At 38.4% G+C, this 27,127-nt stretch overlaps 2 protein-coding genes and 1 long non-coding RNA gene across 3 annotated transcripts; 2 read left to right on the top strand and 1 right to left on the bottom strand.

Moving 5' to 3' along the window:
* Positions 1-1,711: 1,711 nt before the first annotated feature.
* On the top strand, positions 1,712-27,044 carry LOC111322665 (WD repeat-containing protein 3). Its single transcript, XM_088730314.1, has 35 exons — positions 1,712-1,930; positions 2,505-2,581; positions 2,723-2,785; positions 4,643-4,712; positions 5,419-5,468; positions 5,575-5,643; positions 6,196-6,274; positions 7,194-7,391; positions 8,740-8,844; positions 9,397-9,482; positions 9,581-9,611; positions 10,093-10,178; positions 11,000-11,042; positions 11,813-11,925; positions 12,433-12,504; positions 12,866-12,959; positions 13,775-13,876; positions 14,028-14,113; positions 14,347-14,415; positions 14,966-15,038; positions 15,368-15,424; positions 15,709-15,809; positions 20,896-20,911; positions 21,277-21,372; positions 21,702-21,755; positions 21,960-22,040; positions 22,134-22,184; positions 22,554-22,619; positions 23,076-23,156; positions 23,383-23,424; positions 23,802-23,845; positions 24,166-24,244; positions 24,502-24,551; positions 24,867-24,960; positions 26,750-27,044. Exons 1-35 carry the CDS (start codon positions 1,745-1,747, stop codon positions 26,894-26,896), a joined length of 2,811 nt encoding a protein of 936 aa, XP_088586440.1. The 5' UTR covers positions 1,712-1,744; the 3' UTR covers positions 26,897-27,044.
* Positions 16,655-17,094, bottom strand: LOC148725717 (uncharacterized). Its single transcript, XR_015990618.1, has 2 exons — positions 16,950-17,094; positions 16,655-16,787 (listed from the first exon to the last, which is right to left on the bottom strand). It is a non-coding gene; the product is annotated as an uncharacterized LOC148725717 (long non-coding RNA).
* On the top strand, positions 17,780-20,119 carry LOC148725716 (uncharacterized). The gene has a single exon (XM_088730315.1). It carries the CDS (start codon positions 17,839-17,841, stop codon positions 19,939-19,941), a length of 2,103 nt encoding a protein of 700 aa, XP_088586441.1. The 5' UTR covers positions 17,780-17,838; the 3' UTR covers positions 19,942-20,119.
* Positions 27,045-27,127: the final 83 nt, after the last annotated feature.

Here is a 27,127-nt window from a genome sequence, read left to right as displayed (position 1 = left end):
TCAAATGAAAGGGGGTGGATTACCTGATTGTCATTAACTACTATTCCAGGTATGTGGAAGTTGCAGCCACGACAACGACCACAAAGTCAAGTGACATAATCAGAGCCCTTTGAGTCAATCTTTGCTCGTCATGGGATACCAGAGCAAGTGTGGTCCGACAACGGCCCGCAGTAAGGCAGCGCAGAATTCTCACACTTTGCAAAAGAGTGGGGATTTAAACACATAACCAGTAGTCCACAGTCAAAAGGAGAAGTCGAGCATGGAGTTCGAACGGTCAAGAATCTCTTCCAAAAAGCGGAAGACCCTGCGAAAGGACTACTTGCCTACCGATCAACGCCACTGGCCTGTAAATTCTCTCTAGCCCAGCTGTTGATGGGGCGAAAGCTAAGGAATAGCCTGCAGACGTTCCATATCGAGCTCAACCCGCAGTGGCCAGACCTAGAGAAGCTTCATGCAAGAGAAAGTGAAAGCAAGTTGAAGCAACAATCAAACTTCAACTTAAGGCACAAGGCCACACCTTTGACACCACTAGAACCTGGCACTGAAGTACACGTCAAAGACCTTGACCGACCTGGTGTGGTAGTGAAAGCAGCGGAAACTCCTCGATCTCATGAGGTTAAAACACCCATTAGCACCATGAAAAGGAATCGAGTGCACCTCACACCGATGCCAGAACAGAGAGAAAACGATCTAGTACCAGTTGAAGATAAGATCACAGCGCCTGTACAAGCTAATCATTCCAAACGTAAAATGAACTCACAGGCAGCACTTAGCTACACCTTTGCTAGCAAATAGGCCTAAAAGACTGTTAAAACCATCTCTTAAAGTTCGAGAAAACCTAGGATTAATTTGACATTTTTAGATAGGCTTTACAGTTTGCCTTGTTGCCTTGTCAAAGCTTTAGCAGTCTGTTGAGATGTCACGTTATTAAAAAAAAGGGAGATGTGTTAGCTTACATGAATTAATAAAAAGAGGAGAAAACACGTGTAGTCCTTGATTCACGAGTAACTCAACAATGACCGCATACTCTCTGACTTAGCATTTCATTGTACCCTGTCCGCGACCCGTAAATTCAAGCTCGATCTCGAGCCCACAGCGGTATTTGGCGCTCGAGATTGATTTAGGCTCGGCTGATGTGACAAAGACAGACCGTAGACAAAAGAAAAGTTGTGTTGAGTAAAGTTATAAATATTTTTATGTTGCTTTAAGGAATAAATTTCCACTCTCATTTGATTTTATGTTGATACTCTTGAATGGCTTGTGGAATGATCAAGAAATTATAGACTGTCGGATTATTGTCTCTTTTTTGTCGATTATTAAGAATGACTTTCCAGACACAGCCTTCTGGTGCAGAATATGTTGATTTTTTTTCAAGATGTGAACTGTGTTAAGAGTAGGACCAATTAGAATTAGCAGTCTCTGCAAGGTCTTCAATGATTCCAAGCAACCGAGTTAAAAGAAAGAAACAACTTTCTGATCTCTTCAATTTGTCTTGCACAAGATGGTTCTGACCCATTTTGGACGGTTATTCCTAATTTGGAACAGCCCTGCTCCAGTCTCATCTCAGAAAATTCTGTCTGATTTGGGACGGCTCGCGGGAGAAAGTTTTTTTTACAGAGCGTGGTTAAATGTTTGGGACTTGTAGACTATTTTCAGGAACCTTCTTGAAAGAGATGGACAGTATGTGTTGTCTTACACGACATACATACTACTAGTTCACGTGTAGTGAGCGAATGGAAGCAGGATGGTGCTTACCAAAGCTTACCTCAGATATGTACAATCTCCCTCTTTTGGCGTTGTTTCCAGCTTGAAAGCGAATATTGTGTTTGTTAGGAGAAGAATTAACACTACAAGTAATCAGATCTCACTGTACGCGATTTGTCCGGCGTTGGAGAATGTCATAATTTGGGATGTTAGACGAGGAGAAAAGGTAACAGCGAGCGTATCTTTATTAGGCTTAGAAGTACATTTTTAAAACTTTATCGGATTTCCATACTGGAAATCAGATAAGATGTGATCAGGTTACGCTAAAGCAGTCACGGTCAATAGAAACTGCGTCTTGATTGCAACTTTCATTAAGTACATAGTAGGGGACTGTTTTAATCATGCTAAGAGTAGAAAAGTTAGCATGCATATGTTTTACAAGCCCAAATGCAAACGAACAGGCTTAAACTTTAGCTGTTGCAATTATGTTGTGTATCTTGTCAGGGAACAGGCAGATTTTACATGTAAATATACCTCCCACCACTCTGGAGCACTACATGTACAATAGACTAGCATCCCATCGAGAAGGGGTTATTACACCTTATCTCATTTCACAATTATAAAGAAACGGGAACTGACTCAGTAGTATGGATCTCCTTTCTTCTTTGTGGACTTTTCTATTAGTTGATGTAAGGGGGTAAATTTCTAAAGAAAATGCGGCAGGGCATTGGTGGGGAGGGGGGGGGGTTTACTAAATAATTTGGTCTCATGAACTGAATACTATGAATATTACTGTCAAGGTTTCTGTACTTGCTGGGGAAAAACATGAAGTCACTGCTCTACAAGTTAGTCCTGATCATCAAGTTTTGGCTGTTGGGTAAGTAACACTCTACACTGATGATATCCGGCATAGATGCATGTATTAACCTGATAACAATTTCTATACACTTTGCTCTAGGCAGAAATGCATTAATTAGTGCTACTTCCATTGAATTTCAACTTCTAAATTCACACTCAGATATGAAGATGGGTCAATCAGGCTGTGGAAGTTACAAGACAACACTTGTCAAGTAACATTCAGGTATTAATAACTGAGCATTTGTTGACAATACAGGGAATTTCTCATACAGGGAAGTTGAAACCAGTATAGACTTTTTATTCAATGCAGCCACCTGTTCTCTTATGTAGCAAGCTTTGAGAGAGAGCATCTTTTCAAAAAGTAAAATTTTGCCAAGGGGTCATTATTTTGGGAATCCCTTGCAAATTCCCAACTCTCAGAAGAGACTGGATAGGCATAATATATCTGGCGATTGCTTACAGAAGGATAAATTGTATGTTGAATGCAGTTAACCAGTGGATTGAACTTGGAAATGAAAATCAATCATATGTGCTTATACAGATGAGGGATAAAGCTTTTTCAAGCCTATCCCCAAGGAAACAGTCATTCTTTATGATCAACTATATATTCAATTTGACAAGGTACTTTGTTTCTAACAGTGTTCATGTTTATCTTTAACCATTTTTCTCTTAAAATCTGATGGACAATTCTCCTCTTTAGCTTCTATACATTTCCTTGTAAATTAGTTCCAAGAATTTGGTGTTAGACAGGGAACAGGGCTCAACACTAACTTTTCAACTGACTAGCCTGGTGGCTACTGACAACTCAGATATTACAACAATTTTAGTTTGTTAATTATTAGCCAAACTGGCTAGTGGAAATCGAAAACCGCTAGCCAAAACTGAATTTCTACTAGTCTGTGGCTACCATTAGTGTCAAGCCCTGTTAGATTAAGATAACTTCTACCTGATAAGTTTGAGTATTCTCATTATCTGTTTGCTGGATAATGTATGGATATTTTAGGGAGAAGTTACATGTTAATAAAATAATTTGGATATATCAACAAAGTTGAAATGGTAAATTGGCCACCATAACGATTACAAAAGCTGATGTTTTGAGCGTTAGCCCTTCGTCAGAGCGAGTAGAGGAATTGTGGGTTGTGTGTGCTTTTAAAGGCAGAAAATGGAGCGACGTTATTGGTGGGAACATGGCAACGAGAAAACAAGAGTAAATTAGTGGAATGAAAAGCGTTCGTTGATCCCTGTGGGATTTAGACTGCCGGTTTGAAAGATGAGCTTTCGTTCAAGATTTTTACGGCTTTCTGTGCTACCTAAGTGTAAGGAAAGACCGCAGATTGCTATATGTTGCTTAGAATGATTAGGTAAATTAAAATGTCTAGTGACTGGTTTCGATGTGTCCTTGTCATTCCTTTCCACGTCTCGAAGGTGTTCTTGGAATCAGTCCCCTAGTCTTCTGCCTGTTTCACCAATGTATATCTTAATTGCAATAAGTGCAAGTTATGCAATAGATTACATTGGCGGAGGTGCATGTGAAGTGATTGGTGATTTTAATGGATCGTTTAGGTCCCGATATTTTATCAGTGTTGTGAATGAAAGGACACATTTTGCATCGTGCATGAGCACATTTAAAAGTGCCTGGTTGGTAATTAGTCTGAAAAGAACTTCTGACCAAAAAATTGCCTGGTTGGAAAGCCATAAAAGTCTTGCACAAAAGCTCATCTTTCAAACCGGCAGTCTAAATCCCACAGGGATCAACGAACGCTTTTCATTCCACTAATTTACTCTTGTTTTTCTCGTTGCCATGTTCCCACCAATAACATAGCTCCATTTTCTGCCTTTTAAAGCACACACAACCCACAATTCCTCTATTTGCTCCAACGAAGGGCTAACGCTCAAAACGTCAGCTTTTGTAATCGTTACGGTAACCAATTTACCATTTCAACTTTGTTGATATATCCAAATTATTTGGTTACTCCCACCGACGCAGCCCCAAACAGTTTCTTTCGAAACTATCAGCCTTTTTACATATTAATCACCTCTGGGAGTTAAAGGGTTAATTACTCCTTTTTAACAAAAACAGTGGTCATAAGTCAGCAGTGTCTGTTCTGAAGTTTGATGATGCAGGAGGAAGACTTGTCTCGGGATCAAGGGTAAATTATATATACCTTATATTTTAAAATTAACACTATTGACTGTAAAGCAGAGTTGGAAAAGTTTTCATTTGTACTATTTTTATACTGTCTCATGAAAGTGTAAAACAGTATCTTAATTGGACATGCTAGTAATTATAATGGTAGAAATGGATGGTTTTCATTTATTTTGTCCATTAATTTATCACTTGAAAGCATTAGAAGGAAAAATCTAAATATTTGGAATCCAATTCCTTGTGGAAGATGTTGCATGACTTTGTGTAGCACAAATCTGACAAAACAAATGACTTCATTTTTTAATTCAATGAGCAAGTCAAACATTTACATTCTGTCTTATTTTACACAATCATATTAAGCTTCCAACATTGCTGACCCTTAGTAGCTAGCACACAGGACAACAAGTTTCCCACAGGAACCAAGTGCCTCACTCACCACAGATTTATCAGTCTGTAACTCAGTGGTAAAGCACAAGCACTGAATCTGTAGGTCTGAGGCTTAATCTCTTTTGAATCAAGGGCTGATATTTTTTCTTCATCCCAAGCTCTCAACAGAGCAGTATTCATTAACCAAGTTTAAAATGTACCATTGTTTTATTCTATTTGAGAAGTTGGGATTAAGTTGCTATTAACACATAAATTCTATTCTTACCAGTACATGTACACCCATGTTTTTTTTTTTTTTTTTAAACTTTTCTATGTCTCTACAGGACACTGATGTTATAGTTTGGGATACTGTCAATGAAGCTGGTCTTTACCGGTACAGATTTTATTACTGACTGAAATCATTAATGCTGATTTAACAGCTTCAGTTGGTATCTTTGAACCTTAGTTACTGATGTTTATTTTTTCGTGTTCATTAAAAGCTTCAAGGGACACAAAGGGCTAATAACAGAATGTTATTTCATGAAAAGTCAGAATGTTCTGATAACTAGGTGAGTATTAATTGAAGTTCAACTTTATATTTGGCATAACAATAGATCTTTACCCTAGTCAAAGGAATTAAATAATATTTTAATAGTTTCTGCATTATTTTGGTAACCTCAGTGAAGTGATCTGTCTCATCTGGACCTTTCCTTTTAAATGGATGGTTCAGGTTTGCAATATCATTGGGGACTTAAATTTTGCTCACAAATCTGTAGAGCATATCTTTGTCTTTGCCACTAGTTGTATTTCTGAATCAATGTCACTTCTTTGATGGGATGTGAGTCCTTTTTAGGCCACTATCCAGCTTTTCCAGACAGTTGATTATTCTTCTAGGAGAAGAAAAGCAGTGTGCACTCCCTTAGCCAAGAACTTGCAACAGAGCAAATGAATAAGTTTATAACTATTTCTCCATAACTCTTTGGTTTCCTCCATGTTTATAAGAATATTAGATTAACATTATCTTCTGGTTAATTACTGTCACAAAAGAACTTGCTTAAATTATGTCTTTTCTACAAAGGTTTTGTTATAAATAGATTGAATCTTTTTATGACTTCTGTCAGTTCCAAAGACAGTTTTGTAAAGTTCTGGGATCTTGACACTCAACACTGTTTTCTTACACTTGTTGGTCACCGCAGTGAGGTGAGTGCAATGAGTGATATGCTGAATTTTTCTAAATTATTAGTGGAAGGAGTTTATACACAAGGTTGTGCATGTTTTTATGTTTTTGGGGTGCAAAACATATATGAGTTTTAGCCATTTGTAATTGACTCCACATTGTCTCAGTATGCCCATTCATTTTTTCCCTCCATCAGTCAGTCAGGCAGGCTAGCAATCAGCCAGTCAGGCCATCTGTCTGTCTGTCTCTTTGTCTCCTGCCAGACTGTTAATAAGTGAGCCAGTTCATCAGTCTGTATTTTTCTGACTGACAGTCATTTGCCAGCCTAAAAGTCATCCAGTCAGGCAGTCTGTCCATCTGTCTGTCTGTCTATCTGTCCATCTGTCTGTCTGTCTGCCTGTCTGTCAGTCTGTCTGCCTGTCTGTCAGTCTGTCTGTCTATTTGTCCATTTGTGTGTCCATCTGTCAGAGTGTCCATCTGTTTGTCTTAGTTTCCATCTGTTTCTGTCTGTCTATCTGTCTGTCTGTCCTTCTGTCTATCTGTCCATTAGCCCGTTTGTCCATCTGCCTGTCTCTCCATTTTTCCATCTGTGTCCATCTGTCAGCCTGTTCATCTGTTTGTCTTTCTGTCTGTCAGTCTGTCTATGTCCATCTGTCTGTCTCTGTCTATCTGTCCATCAATCTGTCTGTCCATCTGTTTGTCTGTCTGTCTGTCTGTCTATTTTTCTGATTTTACTTCTGTCAGTATGTCAGTCTGCCAGTCAGTCAGTCAAATCATGCTTATAGGTCATCAAAATACATGTTCTGTTTGTTGAAAGTAATTTCTATCCCACTTACATGTATCTTTAACCCCCCCAAACCATAATTTCCAAGCTTTAAATAAGGATGTTTTCTATAATTGTGATTAAATGTTTAGTATTGTATGGTTGTCTTCCACATGTAGGTGTGGGGTTTCACAGTTGTCCATCATGAAACAAGATTAATAACTGGATGTGCAGATAGTGAACTAAGAGTCTGGAAAATTAGCAGCAACAGTGAGAGTGACACAGAGCAGCAGGGTGAAAGCAACAAGAAGAATGGGAATAAAAGAAATGCTGATGAGGCAGGATTAGATGAAGAATCAGAAGAGAAAACAGCTGAGGTAATACCATAAAACTATGACTGAAAAAGGATTTTTAAAGTGCACCTTAACCCAAAAATTTTTTTCCGCTTAACGAAATAAGCTTATTTTTTGGAGTATTTCTGTGCAAGATTTTTTTAATATGCTTAAATCTTAAATTTTCTGTGCTTAGTCAAAATACGGAAAATCGGCCGCCATCTTGCCCCATGACCGAGTTTAAAGAGGAATGGCTCTAGCGGATAATGTGACGTCAAATCGAGAACACGAAAGTCTGCTTTTCACACATTTTCACTTGTTTGGGAAGGTTGTGGTCGATATTGTCCGAAATATGCTGACCAGGTGTATTGTATGAGGAATGTATGAAGTGTGATACCCTCTTGCAAATTTCGCACGTTGCTACATCCTCCTATAACACACTTAGTCGGCATATTTTCGGACAAAATCGACTACAACCTTCCTAAACAAGCGAAAATGTGTGAAGTGCAGACTTTCGTGTTCTCGATTTGACGTCACATTACCTGCTAGAGCCATTCCTCTTTAAACTCGGCCGTGGGGCAAGATGGCGGCCGATTTTCCGTATTTTGACTGGGCACAGACAATTGAAGATTTGAGCAAATAAAAAAATGTTTGCACAGAAATACTCCCAAAAATACGCTTATTTCGTTAAGCGAATAAAAATTTTTGGGTCTAGGTGCACTTTAAGAAATAACTCAGTTTAATTAAGTAACTAGTCATAGAATTTCTCAATTGTCCTTCTGTATGTGATTTGTCAGACTAGGTAGGACATAAGCAAAGGAGCTTTGTAAATAATGGGTACATCTAGTATTCATACACAGTGTACATTGCAAACTAAATATTTAGTTAATAGGAAACAAGAAACAAAAAAAAAGGTGGGAACCAAATCTAACATAAGCGTATATCGAGGGTAGAAGAGCAGAAAGTTGTAGAATATTTGGCTACTGATATTTGCAATTGCTGTACATGAGGTGTTGACATTTTCATTGGGATAACAGATTTAGTACAGAGATTTGTGAAAAGATAGACCTTTCATAAATTATCAACCTTTTATATTGATATAATTTACCATTTCTGGCCTCAGCATCATGTTTAAAAACATATGAATAATGAAAGAGGTCTATACTTACAGTGCATTAAGGTTTGCAACATCACGTTGTTGAGCCTACTCACAGTTTTTCAAGAATTACATTTTTGAAGAAAGCACAGATGACTTGTGGTGTTATGACACTCGAACTAGAAAGCAATTTTTGAAATGCCACAGCTGTCAGCTACACTGTTCACTGTCCTTCTGCTGTGTTGAAAATGTCTATACTAATAAATAGTTGTATAATTTTGATTTCTTTTCTGCCAGGGAACTCAGCTTTCTTGTACACTGATTGGCACAATTTTCCGTCATAGCCATGAAAGAGTGGTGTCAATTAAGTCTGACTCATCACAGACATTCCTTGGCTGCCTTGTAAGTGCTAAAGATTGCTGCCAAACGTACTCATTAGATTGTATGTACAAATTTATCTTAATTTTTGCAAAGAAATGAGCATTAATTTACAATTTACTGATTTTTCTTCCTCCATCTGTACATGGTATGTTGAACAAACATGTATATTGATCCTTGCAGTATGCAGGATGCTTGTCACATAGAAACCTAGAAACCTATTGTATGGCCTACCTCACCATGGATCTCGGTGGCTCAGTAGTAAAGCACCAGACTGCTAAAGGCCTGGCCTCAGTTGTTTATGTAATTTAAGGTTGATAATACTGTCCACTGGATAAGTCTTCATCTAGTTTAATGTCTAAACTTATCCAGTGGATAAGTGTAGACATTAAAGTGTCCAGAGTTACCCAGTCACCCTTTACAACAGTGTACCTTGATGTTCAAATCATCAAGCATTTTGAAATGAATGAGTCAAACATTTTCTTAATTGGGTGGTATCAAAAAAGAAACTTGCATGAATAATTTTACTACTGACAGTACAAAATTATTCTTGAAATGTGCTTGTCTTTTTTAAAGGGCAATGATTCACAGTTGGAATTGTTCAAAACATTAAATGATGAAGAAATACAGAAACACCTACAAAAGAAACTTAAGAGACTAAGGTCTGTGGAAAAAGAATGAGATCATTTTTACCTTCTTTTGAATTAAACTTTGGTTTTTAGTTGTTAAGACAAAATTTGATTTATTTTACTCACTTTAGAAAGAAAGCTAGGAAAGAAAATAATGATCAGGTTAGTAAATATTTGTCTAAGCACCAGCAAGATTAAAGCTTCTTTGCTGGCAATTTTTTGTAAGTGATATAAAAAGTATATAACACAATCAAAAATGTACATTAATTTTTTTAGTAGTCTTAATTATTACATGACTCGGGCAGTCAGAGGGCCAATAACTAAAGTCAACCAATCAAAATGCTGACTATTGCCGGTCAGTATTCTCTCAGTATTGGACCGGGCACTGTCCCGAATGGTCCTGAATGATACTGCACTTGTCTCCCTTTGAACTTTAGTCGTATAATAAATCTCTTATTAACCAAGCTTGCTCGGGACCGTAATAGAAGAATATCGGCCCTCGGTCTTTTTTGTACGGACCGAGCTACCCTCGGTCCATACTGTCAAGACCTCGGGCCAATGTTCTCCCAGTACGGCCCTCGCGCTTGGTTAATAAGATATATGTATTTCTAACAGAATTTTTTTTATACTTAATCTCCTCTAGAAATTAGAAACAGACCTCGAAGTCACAAGAACAGTAGAGGATGAACTTCAAAGAGTACATTCCCTGAAACTCCGTTCAAAGATCAAGTGAGGGAATAATTATCTTTTACTCTAACTTGTCTCAACTCATAGGATAATTTGTGTGAATTTGTGTGATAATTTGCGCGAAACTATTTATTTAATAGTTTACATTTATGAACTCAACACGTGCAATTATTTATTTAAATATTTTAAATATTTTAAACTTTTTACGTTTGCCACCTTCATACGGTATAAATTAACTATTCATTTTTATTCTCTTCTCACTTGAGAATGATGACATGGAGTCATCGAAACGTTGTGTATTTTTCTCGCTAGTGTTTATTCTTAAATGTCTAAGAAATTTATGACATCCAGCGTATTGTGGGAAGATTAATTATAATTATAAGGAATTTTCAAGGTTGACAAGATTTCTTGATAACTTGTCCATGAAACAGTTATTATTGAACCACAAGCATGTACTGGATGGTGAATACAGGGTTTGTACTGGTCCCAGAAGGCCTGGATACTTTACAGGACTGGAAAGTCCTGGAAAAGACTAAAGGTCTTGGAAAGTCCTGGAAATTTGCTTAACTCAAGTAATGAGGTTTTAAGAATTTACCTTAGTTTAGAAATATATGAGTCCTGGAAAAATCAATCTGAGTCCTAAAAAAGTCCGGGAGAAAAGCTCAGTATTTTTTTCCAGAAAAAGGGTATGAACCCTGTGAATAGCTAATTAAAAGAGATATACAAATAAACTGAACTCAAGAATGGCCATGGCATAGTGGCTGATACACCATGGGGGCTAAGCCAATCAAAATCCTTGATTTTCTTGGTATATCAATACCATTCAGTAAAGTTGATATTTGCAACTGATTTTGCCATTGCAGATCCTTTGACTTGTTTCATGATGAAAATGCAAATGATTTAAAGGTATTGATTTTGTTTTAGTTATCATTCCATACTTTTGTTTAGTTCTTATTAACCGAGCAGAAGGTCTGTATGGGAGAATCTTGACTGAGGTCGCCAGTACAGACCGAACGTAGTGAGGTCTGTACCAGCAACTGAGGTCAAGATTCTCCCATACAGACCGACCTAGCTCGGTTAATAAGATGTTTATTATATGGCTGTGTCTTATATGCCAATTTTTTATATTCTTTTTACCTATTATTTTTTTCTAGATGCCGGTCTAGATGGGAAAATCTAGACCACTTTCAATATTGATTTCAGCCAATCAAACTTGTGAATTTGGTAGTTCCCAGTCCTTGTGAGACACTGCCATATAACAATTGACAACTATTCACCAAAGTGAAGGTCGTTAGTGGTGGATATTTACCGAGCCGCAAAGCAGCGAGGTAAATATCCACTACTAACCACCGACACTGAGGTGAATAGTTGTTTTAGTATACACTAAAACAGTGAGATAATATACACCACCAAAAATTGATTTGAGTGATTTCTTCGCTAGTCACGGATGCAAACTGGGACGCCATTTTTTCCCGAGTTGCTCGGAGGTAAATAGCAATAGATATTCGGAGTTTGACTAGCCAATCAGAGCACGCCTTCAACGCTATTCACTGTTTTAGTATATACTAATAGACATTATTAAATCTCAGGTACAGCACTGCAATGTGCAACAAAGAACAGTTTTTTTACAAGACCCATTAATCATCTGAAAGTAAATTGTTTTGATTCCCTTACAGATCTTGTTGTTGCTTCAAAATAATACAATCCAGTTACACTCAGTTACTCTGAAACCTGTGGAATCCTCTTGTGTGTCATCAGTCACACTTCCTGGTCACAGATCGGATGTCAGGTTAGTATCACTGTGTTTCCAATATCATGATTCTGGGTAGACAGAGGTGCTACTACCATTTGCTTTGCTCCAAACATGTGGCCTCTTAGTGGTATGGCCAAATGGTACTCGGGGCACAGACAGTAAAGCATAAAACATTTTTTCAGGCTTATATTTCCATGTCTGCCTTTGAAAGTGGAGTGTACCTGTGATAATCTGATCAACAGAGCAAGACAGACAAACAAAGAAAAACGTCACATATTGACTTTTCTGGGATTTTGATGTGATGGTCTGGGATGCAGACCAATTCTGTCACCTATTACTTTTGCAATATCAGTGATCAGCAAGACATTCAAAATGCTACATGATTTTAGTCAAATATGTTCTCCCTGGATTTGTTAAAAAAAAAAGAAGCCTTGTTTAACCCTAAAAGGTGTGCTGTTGGTCTTATACCTTATGTGGGTACTTTAATTTTAGAAAAGATTGATGGTGAATAACTTTATTGTAAATGAATTTTTTTTTCGATAGAACTCTCTGTTTCAATGCTGATGGTTCCTGCCTTTTGTCTGGCTCTCAAGAGTCAATTAAAGTTTGGAACAGGTAAAATGTGTGGTTTGCTCTCATTTTTTTGTGTTTCAATATTGATAGCTCCCTCTGTCTTTGAGGAAAAACATCAACTCAACAAACTTCTGTCATAGTGGGAAAGGGTATGAGGTTTTTGTAATCTGTTCTTTGTCTACAAGGCAAACTTTTACCTTCTCCTTAACTAAGAAATTTGTGATTTACAACTGTACTGTAATCTCATTTTTCTCAAAGCTAATTTGTTATGAGATTAACAGTATTTTGTTATGTTAAGAACTTAATCAAGCTAATGATGACTAGATGTTTATTTTTTTTTAGTAGAAAATTAAACATTCAAGTAGTTTTGTTTGTGAATTTTAATGCATATTTTTCATTGCAGATCATCTCGTCAGCCTATAAGAACAGTTACCACAGGGTACGCACTATGCTCATTATTTGTGCCAGGTGACAAGCATGCCATTATTGGAACCAAGGTACTGCAACTGTTTAAAAAGAGAAGCAAATGTGTATGATGCACGATCCTCGCAGTAGATAGCGCTATTTAAGCAATAGCGAAAATCAGACCTGAAAAAAAATCAGGCCTGTACGGGATTCGAACCACTGACCTCTGCGATACTAGTGCAGCGCTCTACCAATACCACGGCCTGCTCCCAGTTGGCTTGTTAGCTGAATTGGTAGAGCGCTGCACTAGTATCGCAGAGGTTTGTGGTTCGAATCCCGTACAGGCCTTATTTTTTTTTTTTTTTTTTTTTTTTTTCAGGTCTGATTTTCGCTATTGCTTAAATAGCGCTATCTACTGCGAGGATCGTGCATCATACGTATCTAATACCGCAATTCAAAATATATGAACTTCATATATTTCATTGTATCTGATTTATCACTTTCACGGGTTTATTACTAATCAACTTAACGGCCTGCTCCCAGTTGGCTTGTTAGCTTAATTCGTAGAGCGCTGCACTAGTATCGCAGTGGTCAGTGGTTCGAATCCCGTACAGGCCTGATTTTTTTTTCAGGTCTGATTTTCGCTATTGCTTAAATAGCGCTATCAACTGCGAGGATCGTGCATCATACGTATCTAATACCGCAGTTCAAAATATATGAACTTCATATATTTCATTGCATCAGAAACAAATGTGTTGATTTCCCATGAAAGGTTTTACAGGAAACTTTTTCACTCAAGCGGCTGGGGAATATTTATCACATTGTACACCAAATACGAGATGGTTATTAAATAAACAACTGAAAATAAGGCCACTTAGAAAAAGCTTTTTTGTTGTTTGTTTTGCAGGCAGGGAAGGTGGAGATTTATGACATATCATCTGGTCAGTTATTGGAGTCTGTAGATGCTCATGATGGTCCAGTGTGGGGCATATCTTTATCTCCTGACAAGGTTTGTAAGCAAGAAATCAGCCAGCACAGCTATAAGCAGAGATCCCAAATTACCAAATGTGTGCTATCAGCCTAACCAATATGAAAATTACAACGAAAACATGTAGAGGTGTTGCTTATTACTATTAATAATTATTTCTGTTTTTGTTCAGCGTGGGTTTGCATCTGGTAGTGGAGATTCTACTGTAAAGTTTTGGGAATTTGAACTTGTATCAGATGCTGAGCACTCTCAAGTCAGGTGAGGAAAACAAACAAAGAATATTGTTACCTTTTTCCTTTTTACATTTACAAGTTTTGGATACACATGGAAAGAATTGAAATTTGACGATTTTTAAATTTGTGTTAAAAACGATGTAGCCTCGTATATTAAGAGACCCAATCAAATTTAGCCAACACTTTTTTTTATTAGATTGACTATAAATGGAGAAAACGTATTTGGTTGTTGGGTATTTTCTTTTGTTGGATCAACAGTAAGAGATTGAGCGTCACTCATCTGCAAACCTTGAAAATGAAGGAAGAGGTGTTATGTGTCAAATACAGGTATGTCCATATTACATTAGGATGTCGGAGTTTGTTTGTTTGCTTGTCTTTATTTTTCACTGACAGCTTACTGACCACACATAAGGGGTTCGTTTTCGTAAGAGGCTAGAACTTGATCCCAAATTCATTTTTGTATGGCGATAAAACAATTTTGTTTAAATCACCAGCGGGAACAGTTTGGTTACCAAAAGATCCAAATCGTGAAATTTTCGCTTGGGCGAAGGTTGAAAGCGCGTTGTGTTCATAACCTGTCTTTGCTTAAAACGTAGTTCATAGTTCATGATTTGCGAGAAATAGAGGTATAGTACTCTTCTAGTTCATGAATAACAATGTTGTGTGGGAAGATGTGGGAACGCTCACACGAAAAGTAGGTCAACTAGGAGAAGCGATGTTATTCATTTTAATTAGTCCTTCCTCTTTTTAGTCAATGCGTGAAATCTGAAGCATCGAGGAGAAAACGAGAAAGTCCTTAAACCTGTAATGCAGTGCTTCTAGTTTTCAAGACAATATTGTGCAAACAATTAACAACGTTTCTTATTCTTCTTATTAGTCCTAATCAAAGATTGCTGGCTGTGAGTCTTCTTGATTGTACAGTCAAAGTATTTTTTGCTGATACGTTAAAGGTTTGTTGTGTTTTGAATTATCTGTAAACTTACTGTACATGTACTTTATGGACAGGCGACAAAATCAAGTAATGTCAACCATTTCACGCGAAAAAAATCAATTTTTATCTCGAGAAGAAGTTAAGGATGACGGAGACAGACCATATTTTATTTCATGTTTCGAATTATAAACTCTTACTGACACTAGATCTGTTTCTATTAATTTAAAAAAAAAACCAGGTAATTGGGGTAAAGAATTTTTTGGGGGATGAACAAAAATTTTGTTTTAATGAAAGCATATAGTTTGGATCACATTTGTAGAAAATTACATCTGATTTTTTCCTCTACAGTTCTTTTTGTCTTTGTATGGACACAAACTCCCAGTTATGGCTTTGGACATTTCATCAGTAAGTATCGATTTTCTCGCTCCTCTAATGAATGTAAAAGGGTTTTTCAACTGAGTGCCGAAAGTAATCTGGGATGGTATTGGTTTTAATTTCCTATAAATTGTCTCCAAAATGCGTGCTGCCTTTGTTAGTGCTCACAATCCACGCTCTTACCCTTGAAGTTGATCAAAATTAAAACCAACCGTGACCTGGCCGCGTGCGTCAGTAAAGTAAAGTACTTAACTATTTTAATTGAGTGAATTAGAGTAAGTATTTTTTTTTTACCTGTTTCTTCGTCTTAACAGGATAGCAACTTGATCATCACAGGATCCGCTGATAAGAATATTAAGATTTGGGGGTTGGATTATGGAGACTGCCACAAGTCCATATTTGGACATGATGACAGGTTTGTTTTTTAGTTTGTTGTTGACTACACCGTATCGCGATCGAGTGCCGTAAATCAAAATTAAAGTAATTACAACGGCCAATCAGAATACAGAAAATTATAACCAGAAAACAATGCGAACTAGAGTAAAAACGACCAATCTGACTAAAGCGCGGGAAAATACGTGTAACGTTGTCGCGATTGATTTAAGTTCAGAATCTGATTGGTTGAAAAAGTGGCGCAAGTCGTTTTGACCAATCACAGAGTGGTGTAAAGCAAAACCTTAGCAATCCTGGATCACTTTTGACACTTAATTGAAAGTTGCTCTGTATGTGACCTTTATTTCTTTTCATCCCGAGTCTTATCTGACACGTGTTGACCTTTTGGGTAGCTAATTGAACTCTGGATCAAATGGTGCGGGTGTCTTGTAGTCGTGTTCTTGGGCAAGATGGGCTGCTTTCACAGTGCCTTTCGACACCCAGAAGTGTAAATAAGTTTTAGCGAGACGTGAGACTTAAAGAATTGCTGGAAGGTAAGACGACCAGTAGCACAATCACCACGCCCATTTGGTGCTGTCAAAAAACTTTCACTGATTTCTCATGTTTAACATTTACTAAAAAGCCAGATTTTTGCTCACAGCTAAAGTTGTCTTTGGTGATTACTATAAAGGCAATAGAAGGGTAAAACACATTACTGTTTCTGAGAAAATAAACAAAAAAGATTGAAAAAGGGTCCATATTTGAATGTAACGCGTAACACAATTCTTAGGGTAAAATTTTTCAAAACCAATTTTTTGTAAAAAAGGAAGCTCGCATGGAGAAATGGATTACACCTAATAATAACACACAATAAACACTACAATTGAGCAAAGTTTCAACATTTTAAGTTTATTGATATACATCAAAGGATTCATCAGTTTTGAATATCCTTCCTGTAACGCTGCTGTTTAGAGAATGGAGATTCAGAAAGTACTTGTCCATTGCAAGCCAACCTTGAAACCTATGAAGATAAAAACATACGAACTAAATGCTCATACCTTGAGTTTTAACATGGCAAAGAATTGATCAAAAGCAATAAATACAAACAGAGAAAATACAGTTTAAAGAAGTCGCTACGGTTTATTGTAACGGGGTTACGCAATAATATTTCTTGCCATCTTACCTTTTCCTTCAACCTTCTGATCCAAACAAAGTACAATGGGCTTTCAAAACTGAGCAGATCGGAATGCTCACAAGTTCACCTTGTTATTTCCATAGTTTTGAGCTCACAGCTTTAAAAACGGCTAAAATATTAGCTTCGGATTGAGTCGCTACGATTTTCGCCATCTTAACTTTGTTTACGAAACAGAGTGTGGGCAAATTCAGCGTCTTCAACCGTCTTGAAACCCGAAATTCTCTCCGTAAACACGCCATGCTTTCTTCACGAACTAAAGCTGTGTAACCTCTCCTCATATCATTATTTAGGGGGGCTCCAAGGCATTTTTAAGGGCCATAATTTTCTGGGAATTGAGCAATCTGTAAATACCGCGTGTGTACAAGACAGCGTGTCTCCACGTGAAATTGGCGTATTTTGTTCTCGAAAACATCATGGAAGGTAAAGGAGAAAACAAGCTTTCACGTATTGAAGAGTGGAGAGAAAAAAAGAGAGAAAAAAACAGACAGAAGAACCTAAAGTACAACGAAAAGAATCGTGAGAAAAGAGCTGCTTATGCCAGAGAAAGACGGCATGCCGACAAGACAGATCATCAGCAAACGCGCCAACGAACAGCACAAGCAGCAAAAAAATCAAAGAAACTTCAAGAAAAAAAAGAAAAGAAAGCTGTCTTGGAAACAAATATGGAAAAAGTGCGACGACAAACACGAGAGAGGGTTAAGAAGTTGAGGGAAAAAAAGAAGCAAATCGCTAACGCAGGAGAGGTAAGAGATGCCGGCAGCCAAGCTAACGATAATGTTGCAGGCTTCAGAAACAGAATGGCGGCAAGTAGAGCAGTAAAGAAAGTTAAATCGTGACGACTCCGGAAGAGGAAAAAGAGAGCAAGGTTTTAAAAGCAATGGCAGCTGACATCAAAGAGGGCTTAGAGGAAGTTAAAAGGAGTGGCTCGAATGAGAAACGAACTGCTTTGAGAGCCTTCAAGTCCCTGGCTTTTGGACAAAACGTAAAAAAATCTCGGGCCCAACGTTCTTTAGCAAAAGTCGTCTCTCTGAACAGGAAGAGCATTGGACGTGGAATTAAAAGAAGAATGGAAATTTTGAAGGGGGAGGAACCAAGTTGGCTCGTTTCTAAAAGGAAAGTGAGATTTGATGCTGTTCCTGAGGAGGTCAAGAGGAATGTTTACGATTTTTGGACGACCCAAGCTAGCCGTCCAACAGGAGACAAAAAGGATTTTGTTCGCTATCGTACGGGAAAGAGCCAGTATACAGAACATGCCAAGCACATCCTGGAAAAGTCTCAGACAGAAGCATTCCTAGAATTCCAGGCCCTCTATCCTGGCGTAAAGATAAAGCAAAGGAAATTTGAATCGCTCAAGCCTTTCTTCGTGAAAGCCGCAAAAGAACGCGATAGAAAGTCCTGCCTTTGTCGGAAGCACGTAGAGATCAAGATCGTCCTTGGAGATTGTATGAAATTTCGCAAAGCAGCCTTAAAGGAGAGAGATCATGAGAGTGTTAATGTTCTTGCCACTATTACAGAAGCTGCAGAACTGACTCTTTGCCCCAAAGCAGAAGAAGATCCTTACCATAAACTGGCCTGTTTGGAAAGAGAGTGTGAGCATTGTGGTGTCCACCTGATGAAACTCCTTCCAGAGGAAGAATCAATTGAAGGTACAGTTATTTGGAGACGCTACGATTATGTCTCAACAGGGAAATTTTTGGCAAATGGTCAGGAAAAGAAGAAGCTGGCCCTTGTAACAAAAGAAACACCACCATCAGAAATGTTTGGCTACTTCAAGAACCTCATGAAAGATTATCCAATGCATTCCTTTATGGCCAAGTGGCAACGCGATCAGCTTGACACTTTGCTTGAGCATTTACCTATTGATCATGCAGTCGCCATTCATGACTATTCAGAAGGATACACCTGTAGGTCGCAAGATGAGACGCAGTCTGAATACTTTGACGTAGCGAAAGTGTCGTTGCATGTAACTATACTCTACCGCCATGCTACAGAAGTTAACGATGGTATTGAAAGTACAGAGGAGAACCCAGAGATTGTAAAGGAGCACGTGTTTGTGATTTCCGATGATGTCATTCAAGACAACAGTTCTGTTCACAAAGTACAGGAACTTCTGAACAATTACATCACAAACGACCTTGGCCAACAAGTTAAAATTATGCACGAATTTACCGATGGGTGTGCAGCCCAGTACAAGTCTCGCCACTGCCTGGGAGATTTGTCCTGTTGCGTTGCAGACTTTGGCTTCAAAGTGCAGCGCAATTTCTTCGAAACCTCACATGCCAAAGGCGAACAGGACGCTGCTGGTTCTCATGTAAAACAGAAAGTTAGCCAGGCAGTACTGCGTCGAACAGCCGCCATCAAAAGCGCCAAGGATATGCACACTTACCTGACAGAAAGTTTTACTTTGCCTACTGCGTCAAGCTTCTTGTCAAGAACAAAATCTGTCAACTTAAAACAGCGCCTCTTCTTCTATGTGCCAGCATCTGGCGAGGGATCAGTCAACAGAAACAGACCAGAGCGCAAATTTAGAGAGATCAAGGGAATCAGAAAGATCCATGCAGTTAAGTGCACCACAGAACAAGGAAAGGTGTACACACGTGAACGGTCCTGCTATTGTCTTGACTGCCTGCTAGAAACTGGTGACTCTTGTGCTAACTCTGAGTGGGTTGATGACTGGAAAGAGCTGAAGATTGAAAGAGAAGCATCACCAGCAATTACTAGGAATGCACAGGAAGACACTGTGGCAGTGACAACAGAAACAGCTGTCAGAATAGCTGACTTAGCCGTAGCAGGCAGTGTGGTTGCAGTTGCAGCAGATGCCGACTCCAGCTATGACTATTATCTTTTGAAAGTCAACAGTGACGGAGTTGAGGAGCTAGCAGCAGATGTGACAGATGCTTATGGCAGCATTTACAACACAGGGCAGGAAGTTCTTAAAGGAAACTTTTTCCTAAGAGACAACCTAATCGACATGACATAAACTTGACGAAAGTAAAGTTGCCATTGTTCATGCAGCGACTGTGAGGCACATTTGTTCTGACCTTCGCACTGTAAAGAGAGGAAGAAAGTCAGTGTATAGAGTACCTGTGATTCTCAATGAGGAGATACTGGCCTCCATGTAATATGAAATGTCTATTAAAAGGTTAAACATTGTTTTATTTTTATGGTTTTCTTGTATTGGTGAGCTGATAACCTTGAAAATACCACGCCCGCAAAGAATTCTGGGTAAAATCAAAACTCTTACAAAACATGCGAAAAATGAAATATTTTTCAAAAAAACAGCAAGACTTGTCATATTCTGGGTAAAATGAAGCTAAAAGAGTGATTTGGGTCAAAAGTATCAATTTTGCTATTTTTAAGGCATGTTACAGGATTGGGAGTGATGATTGTGCTACTGATCAAGGTAACTAGCGATGGACTCGCATTTGTTCCAGTTGGACTGGTTCTTTGTCTCTCAGTGTTCAGGCAGAAACCCTTCGGTAATGAGCTCCGCCATTGTAAGCTACTAAGCCCTTGTATAAGGTAAAGTCTGTTTACGAGCCTAGTGGCCCATTAGGCCGGTGCTTAACTCCGGTTTCTGTAGCATGAAGCGACTAGGAGTATTTCTACCTCCCCCCTGGATGGGATGCCAGTCCATCGCAGGGTTACCCCCAGCATTAAATTGCCGGTACCCATTTATACACCTGGGTGAAGAGAGGCATTGTGAGAGTAAAGTGTCTTGCCTAAGAACACAACACAAAGTCCCGGCCGGGTCATTGTGTTGTGTTGGCCCTTGTATGGACCGTTTTGTTCCTCTTTTCAATTTGTTTACAAGTTTTTACATAAGTTACACCAACCTTTCAGAAGTCTTACCCTTCGTAATTTAGGTTTAGTCCATTCTTTTAACTAACTAAATTTGTTTTTATTTATTTATTTATTTTTGGTTTTCTTTCAGTATCATGGGATTACAGGTAGGTTGACAGTCTCTTCTTTAATTCCAGCAGTTTGCAAAGCGATAGCAACTATACATCAAACCTCAGTTTAGTTAACCTGAGTGTCAAGTGCTTAAGTCTTGACTAAACGCGCACTCGAATTCTGGAAATGAAGAGCTAGCAGCTGGTGCTCTATTGTCACCATTACCTTTTGCGAAGGTTAGATTTCAGTTTGTACAGTATTGCAATGTAACGAGGGTCTAATTTTAAAGAAGTTGTTGTGCTACGTTGACAGGCAACTTTATGATCATTTTCTAGCTTTTAGTCAATTTAATATGTAACTTGCAATGAGGAAAATCCAATCAGCTTATTTACCATGCTTGGTTTTTTTTATTTTTTCACAGTTTGTCCCCAAGACTCATTATTTTTTCTCAGTTAGTAAGGACAAGACTTTGAAATACTGGGACGCTGATAAGTTTGAACACATAACAACTCTTCAGGTACTGTCACTGTTTTCTAGAGATCCTTAGCTCCTTGATTGGTTTAGAAAACTCGTGCCATCCTCCTAACCAATCACTACTTTGTTAATGTCGTTAATTCCCGCGATTTTGGTAGTTTCTTGTTGTTACTTCTAGTTCCTTTTAGCGGAAATTCGCCGATGTGACGTCCTGGCTGAATAGTTGACACTTTTTCTCTGTTACGTTAGTATTACTGACGGTGCAGGCGTGCTATGTGGGTCGCTTATACTGCAATTGGATGGTTTGGCAACAGCTGAAACGTGTATACCTGAGAAGCTGGTGTTCTGAGAAGTGTGTTTATTTTTCCCTAGGGCCATCATGCGGAAGTCTGGTGCGTGGCTGTTAGTCCAGACGGAGATTACGTGGTGAGTTACGATAAACACAGGGTTATGATCCTAACGGTTATTCTACAATGGTACCCCTCCACTTTGATCTATTTATGGATCATTGTCAGTTTAAATATTAATCCGGCGTAGTGTTTACCTACCTAGAAGGTAGTGAATAATAAAGGCTAAAAGACAGTACGGAAACGTAAGATAGTTTTCTTTTAAAATTTCTTTGTCCTTCAGGCGACGGGTTCTCACGACAGATCTCTTCGGCTGTGGGAGAGAACAGATGAACCACTGTTTATTGAAGAAGAACGAGAACAGGTTTGGTATCATTGTTGATATCTCGCAGCTTTGTTTATTAAGCAGCTGGTTACATAGATTTACACTTATATACATTTTCAATTTATTTTTCAGGAGAGAGAGAAAGAATACGAAGAAAGTCTTGTGCAGAATACAGAGAGAGTGGTACGTTTTTCAAAGTTGCTACTCCTCAAAGGAAACTTAAGGAAAAAAAGGGAGAAGCGCGAGAAACCATCGGGAAAAAAAAAGGAACGAGACTTAAAAAGAGTCTCTATTTTATGGCCTTACTCTCTACCCTTGCACATTCCTTGTTTTTCGGCAGAGAGATAGCAAGCTTTTCAAGTTGTGTCTGCGACGCGAAAACCCACTCCTCCCTGCCTCTCCGCTTAGACTTTGAATTTCACTGGTACGAAATTCCATGGTCGGTAGTTTGAATTCGTCGACGTCTTATATGCAGAATTATGCTGTAATGTAAAAATCGTCTGTATTTTCCACAATATTCGCTTTGATTTCATCAGGCTTTTTTCCCCTCAGATTCCCGGGGAGGTAGACGGAGAAGCCGTTAAGGCTGGAAAGAAGACAATAGAGACTGTAAAGGCGGTGAGTTATTCTGTTCTAAGGTTATCACTTCATTGGAGACAGTTCTGTTAAAAATCTTTATTTTTTTTAAAGAAACCAATTACAAGGAAACGAATTCATAGACGGGATGAAATCTGAACACAATACTGGAAAAATTACGCAGGGATCTATCTAAGTCATTTTTTTTTAATAAAGAAAATAAGATGTGAAAGTGAAAATTCGCTACAATGGCGAAGTGTAGCTGTTAGCTGATTAAGCTCTTTACCGTAAAAAGTGACTAGTATCCAGATTCTCCTTACTTTTTAACCCCTGAATCACACACGAGGGGCACGAGAATTAAGAAAGTGATCTCCAAGTTATGAAATTCTTGATTATGAAACAAATTCTTGTTCTTTTCTTGTAGCAAAATCATCTTTCGGTCTTAAGTGCGTTGTAGACCAGGAACAAAACATACAAAAGTTTATTTTTTGCTCGCAGGCGGAAAGATTAATGGAGGCTATTGATCTGTATAATGAAGAAACGGCTAAAATGAAAGAACAAGGTGGTGGTCGTGACCAGGTAAACATTTCCTCTTTATTTGTTTTTTACCGCGCGACTCTTCGTGAAAAAGGAAAGCAGCAGTAACGTACGAACTTTTATTGATATCCCTACTTTTTCTAGTATCTGATTTTTTATCATAATCCATGCATTTTTTTACTAAAGATAATTATTTTTTAGGATTTAGTTCATACATTGTTAGTTAACCATAGTAAAGGAGTAAGAATGATCCTTTTTCTTTTCGCAGGTGTCTACCAATCCAATTCTAATTGCGCATGGGAATATTACAGTAAGGAACTCCATTATAAGTGCTTTAAACCTTAGATGTAAATAACTAAGTGCCGCTGCTTTGCCTGCCTATACATTGAAAATAATTGGGTGCTGACCATATCTATGCAAACTGAGAGGTTGCAATGAGACACGTGTGATCGTGTGTTAGCGATTTGGCCCAAGGGACTGTAGGAAGAAGAAAGAAATATCGCGAATTCCCTTTCTTCCTTCCTTTTCTAGAGGAGTTACACCTGGGTCTGAGGCAAGGCTTATGGAATAACGGCTTAGTAGCGATTATTTTTCAAAGTAGCACCCGTTTAGTACAACGTGCAGAAAGGTCGCCAGTTTTCCTACTGGCCCTTCTTGAAGCCTTAATTATTCTTCATTTTTCTTCAGCCTGCTCGTTACGTTCTGGAAGTCGTGAAGAAGATCCGTTCAAGGTGTGTAACTATTTGTAAACCAAGCCTTGGAAATAAATAATATAAACTCCTAGTTCGATCTCGCAGCCAAAATGTTCTTGTTTCTAAATGGGCATAAAACTAAACGTTTTATTGATCATTCGACACCATTGTTTGTACGAAGTCTGTTAATTGATACAATTCTATGTTTCAGAGTGCATTGATTGATTGAAAACTCAATTGAATAGGAATAGAAAGCTCAAAAGACTTTTGGAAACAGTTGGTTCGAAACTTTGGTCTAATAACATCGATTACAAATTGTATCTCCTGTTTGTTGATTGTTACTGTTTGCTGGTTTGCAGTGAATTAGAAGAGTCTCTGATAGTCCTGCCGTTCAGTGTCGCTACTGATATGTTGACTTTGCTGAACCATTGGCTCCAGGTAAACAGAGTAAGAGTAGTTGCAGTGGTTACGGTTAATTGCTTAGCAGCACAACTAAGCGAGACCGGTTTTGGGAAAGATCAGTGTAATTGGCGATCACCTGACCCAGAACAATGTGCCTAACGGTATTTATAGTTTCCGTAAAATTGAGAAGGAGGGATCCATGGTGCTGTTTCTAGCTTTTCATTCATTGTGCATTTCTATCAGCATTGAGAAACTTTCAACTGAGAATTTTTGTTGTTCTCTTTCAAATCCAGCGCGGCTGGGAGGTTGAACTTTCATGTAGATGCCTCTCGTTTCTTTTAAGGTAAGTTCGTGTTCTGTCTTTCTTGTAGAGTAAAGCACCAGAATCTCAGCCATGGCGAAAGGTTGCAGGTAGCCTATTGAACGTACTGTAAATTGGATTCGGAGATTTCGCAAAGTTAATACTTTCTTTGTCTTGTAGAGCAAAGCGCTAGAAATTCAGTCATGGCGAAAGGTTGCTATTAGCCCATTTAATGTACATGTAATGTAAGTTGGATTAAGGAGATTCCGCAACCGCCGTGTGGCCTTTAGTCCACTGTTCACTGTATTTTCCTATTTACAATGATGCTTAAGTGATAACGAAGCATTCCTTTCTCAGGATTCACCATAGCCAGATCGTAGCAAACAAGGTTCTTGTGCCAGTGATTGATTCCCTTCGGCAGCATGCTAAGTCACGTGTGCATGGTCTGAGGGTAAGTTTTGTAAAGGGATTGCACCCTGAATTCTCCATACATTACGCGTGGCTAATTATTACTTAAATTTCAATATGCAGAGCTTCATTCAAGTTTTTGATAATACACGGTTGCTCTGAACTGATTGTGCATATTTTCTCAGAACCTTGAAGAAAGGCTAGTCTTGATACGGTGATTTTCAATTCAGTGAAGAATAACAAGGCTCACCGCGCTGGTTTTGAGTAATCAGCACACAAAACTAAAATTAAGGGTGATGCTATGGTAACCTTTAGTGGGAAATATGGTCACAAAATTTTGTGTTTTTTTGAACTTTTTTCTTATATTTTACTCGCATCAGAGTGTTTTTCTGAATGGGGCCCAGTCCCCGCCGACGTACCCCAGGGTACCAAGCTAGTCCCGTGGTTGTTCGTCCTAATGATTAACGACCTTGATACGAACGCACAGCAATGGAAATATGTGGACGACACCACGGTGTCTGAGGCAGTAGTAAAGGGCGGAGAAAGTCACGCGCAAGCAATAGCTAACAGTAATTGAGTGGTCTCGCGAGAACAGGCTCCAACTAAACGCCGATAAGTACAAAGAACTCAGGATCTCCTTTGCTAAATAGCAAAGAGTCTTTGATCCCGTCATCATAGAAGGAAAGGAGGTAGAGTTAGTCACTAGTACAAAGCTACTAGGTCTTACAATAGCGAACGATCTAACATGGAACGACCATGTAACTGAGATAACCAATAAGACGAGCAAGAGACTCTACTTCCTAACTCAGTTAAGAGAGCGGGAGTTCCGAAAAAAGATCTAGCACTGTTCTATGCATCGTGCGTGAGATCTGTTATTGATTATGCAGCACCTGTCGTTTTTAACGGTCTCCCCCAGTAATTAAAGAAAGAGGTGGTATAGCTCGAGAAAAGAGCAATATCGATGATAACCTCGGGAAAGTGCAACTCAGCAATAGAGGTGGGGTTAACACCCATTTTGGAGCATTATTACGTACTATGTAGCAGGCTATTTGATAACATTGTCAGTGATCCAAACCATAAATTGAAGGCGCTTCTTCCACCAGACCATGGCAACTCACGCTATAACCTAAGAAGACAGCGCCTTTTTAATATGCCAAAGCTTTGCACGAACAGAACAAGTAATACGTTTATATATGCGATGTCGAAACAGTCCGGGCTGTTGTTTTATCCCACTTATATTCATGCTTTATATTTTAACATATTTGTATGAATATGTTATATAAAATGTGTTAATATTATCTTAAAAATCAGTTTTTGATTTATTATCTAGGATTCATTTGTAATTTTCAAGTATTGTAAAGTTTTTGTAAAAAATTGCGTAATTCAGCCTTTGGCTGCGATGCAGTGTTAATAAACTATCTATCTATCTGTCTATCCATGGGAAAACACGAAAAAGTGTGGAAGCAACGATTCATGAAATGATTGTTATTTAAAAGTAAGAAAACCATGTTCAGCCACCCTAAGCTTAAAATAACTGGGTCACCGTCATCACTCGTAAAATTTCATGAGCGTTGCATGATGTATGTGTAATCATTTATTATTAGGTCTCTAGAACCAATTTGAAGCAATGACTACTACACCAATATATACGAGAGAGAACCTTATTGACTAAAACGACCATTGTTTTACTTTCGTGGCCTTGCTATACAACGAGCACTAGAGGCCAGATGACCTATAGTTTCGTCTCGCAGCCATCACGGTGCTGTAACTTTCACCACCCCAACTTACAAATTAGTTCTAACGGCAACGTTCTTTTAATTATTTTCTTTTAGGACACCATTGGTTTTAACTTGGCTGGTCTGCGTTTCATTCAAAACGAGATGGAAGCTAGAGAAGAGACGTTTTTTGCAGACGCGACGGAAAAAGTGAAAAAGATTCGGAAGAAACAGAAATCGTCTTTCGTTCAAGTTGTGAAGTAGCTTATGTTGCGTTGCTCTTTAAATTCTTAAATGAACACTTTTGAAACGAGCTGGAACACAGACATGGTTAGGCCGTTTGAAATACAACTCGTAACGAAAATTGGTTATCCAAAAAGTAGGAACTGAAGACAGTTCCTTGATAACGCACAGGAAAATGTATGGCAAAAACGCACAAGAGAAACGCACAGGAAAGGAACGCGACACTGTTGCGATTGGTTTTAGTCTTGCAAA

This window comes from Stylophora pistillata, chromosome 8 (assembly GCF_964205215.1).
Source record: "Stylophora pistillata chromosome 8, jaStyPist1.2, whole genome shotgun sequence".
Lineage (NCBI taxonomy): Eukaryota > Metazoa > Cnidaria > Anthozoa > Scleractinia > Pocilloporidae > Stylophora > Stylophora pistillata.
This window is presented reverse-complemented; position numbering and strand designations above follow the sequence as displayed.

What these genes read in the sequence shown, in the direction of transcription:
- LOC148725716 (XM_088730315.1), top strand. Translation starts at nt 17,839, where the DNA reads ATGGCAGCTGACATCAAAGAGGGCTTAGAGGAAGTTAAAAGGAGTGGC.
- LOC111322665 (XM_088730314.1), top strand. Translation starts at nt 1,745, where the DNA reads ATGGTGCTTACCAAAGCTTACCTCAGATATGTACAATCTCCCTCTTTT. An exon ending in CAGAATGTTCTGATAACTAG is followed by an intron (nt 5,644 to 6,195) that starts GTGAGTATTAAT and finishes GACTTCTGTCAG; the next exon opens with TTCCAAAGACAGTTTTGTAA. An exon ending in AAGAAACTTAAGAGACTAAG is followed by an intron (nt 9,483 to 9,580) that starts GTCTGTGGAAAA and finishes TACTCACTTTAG; the next exon opens with AAAGAAAGCTAGGAAAGAAA.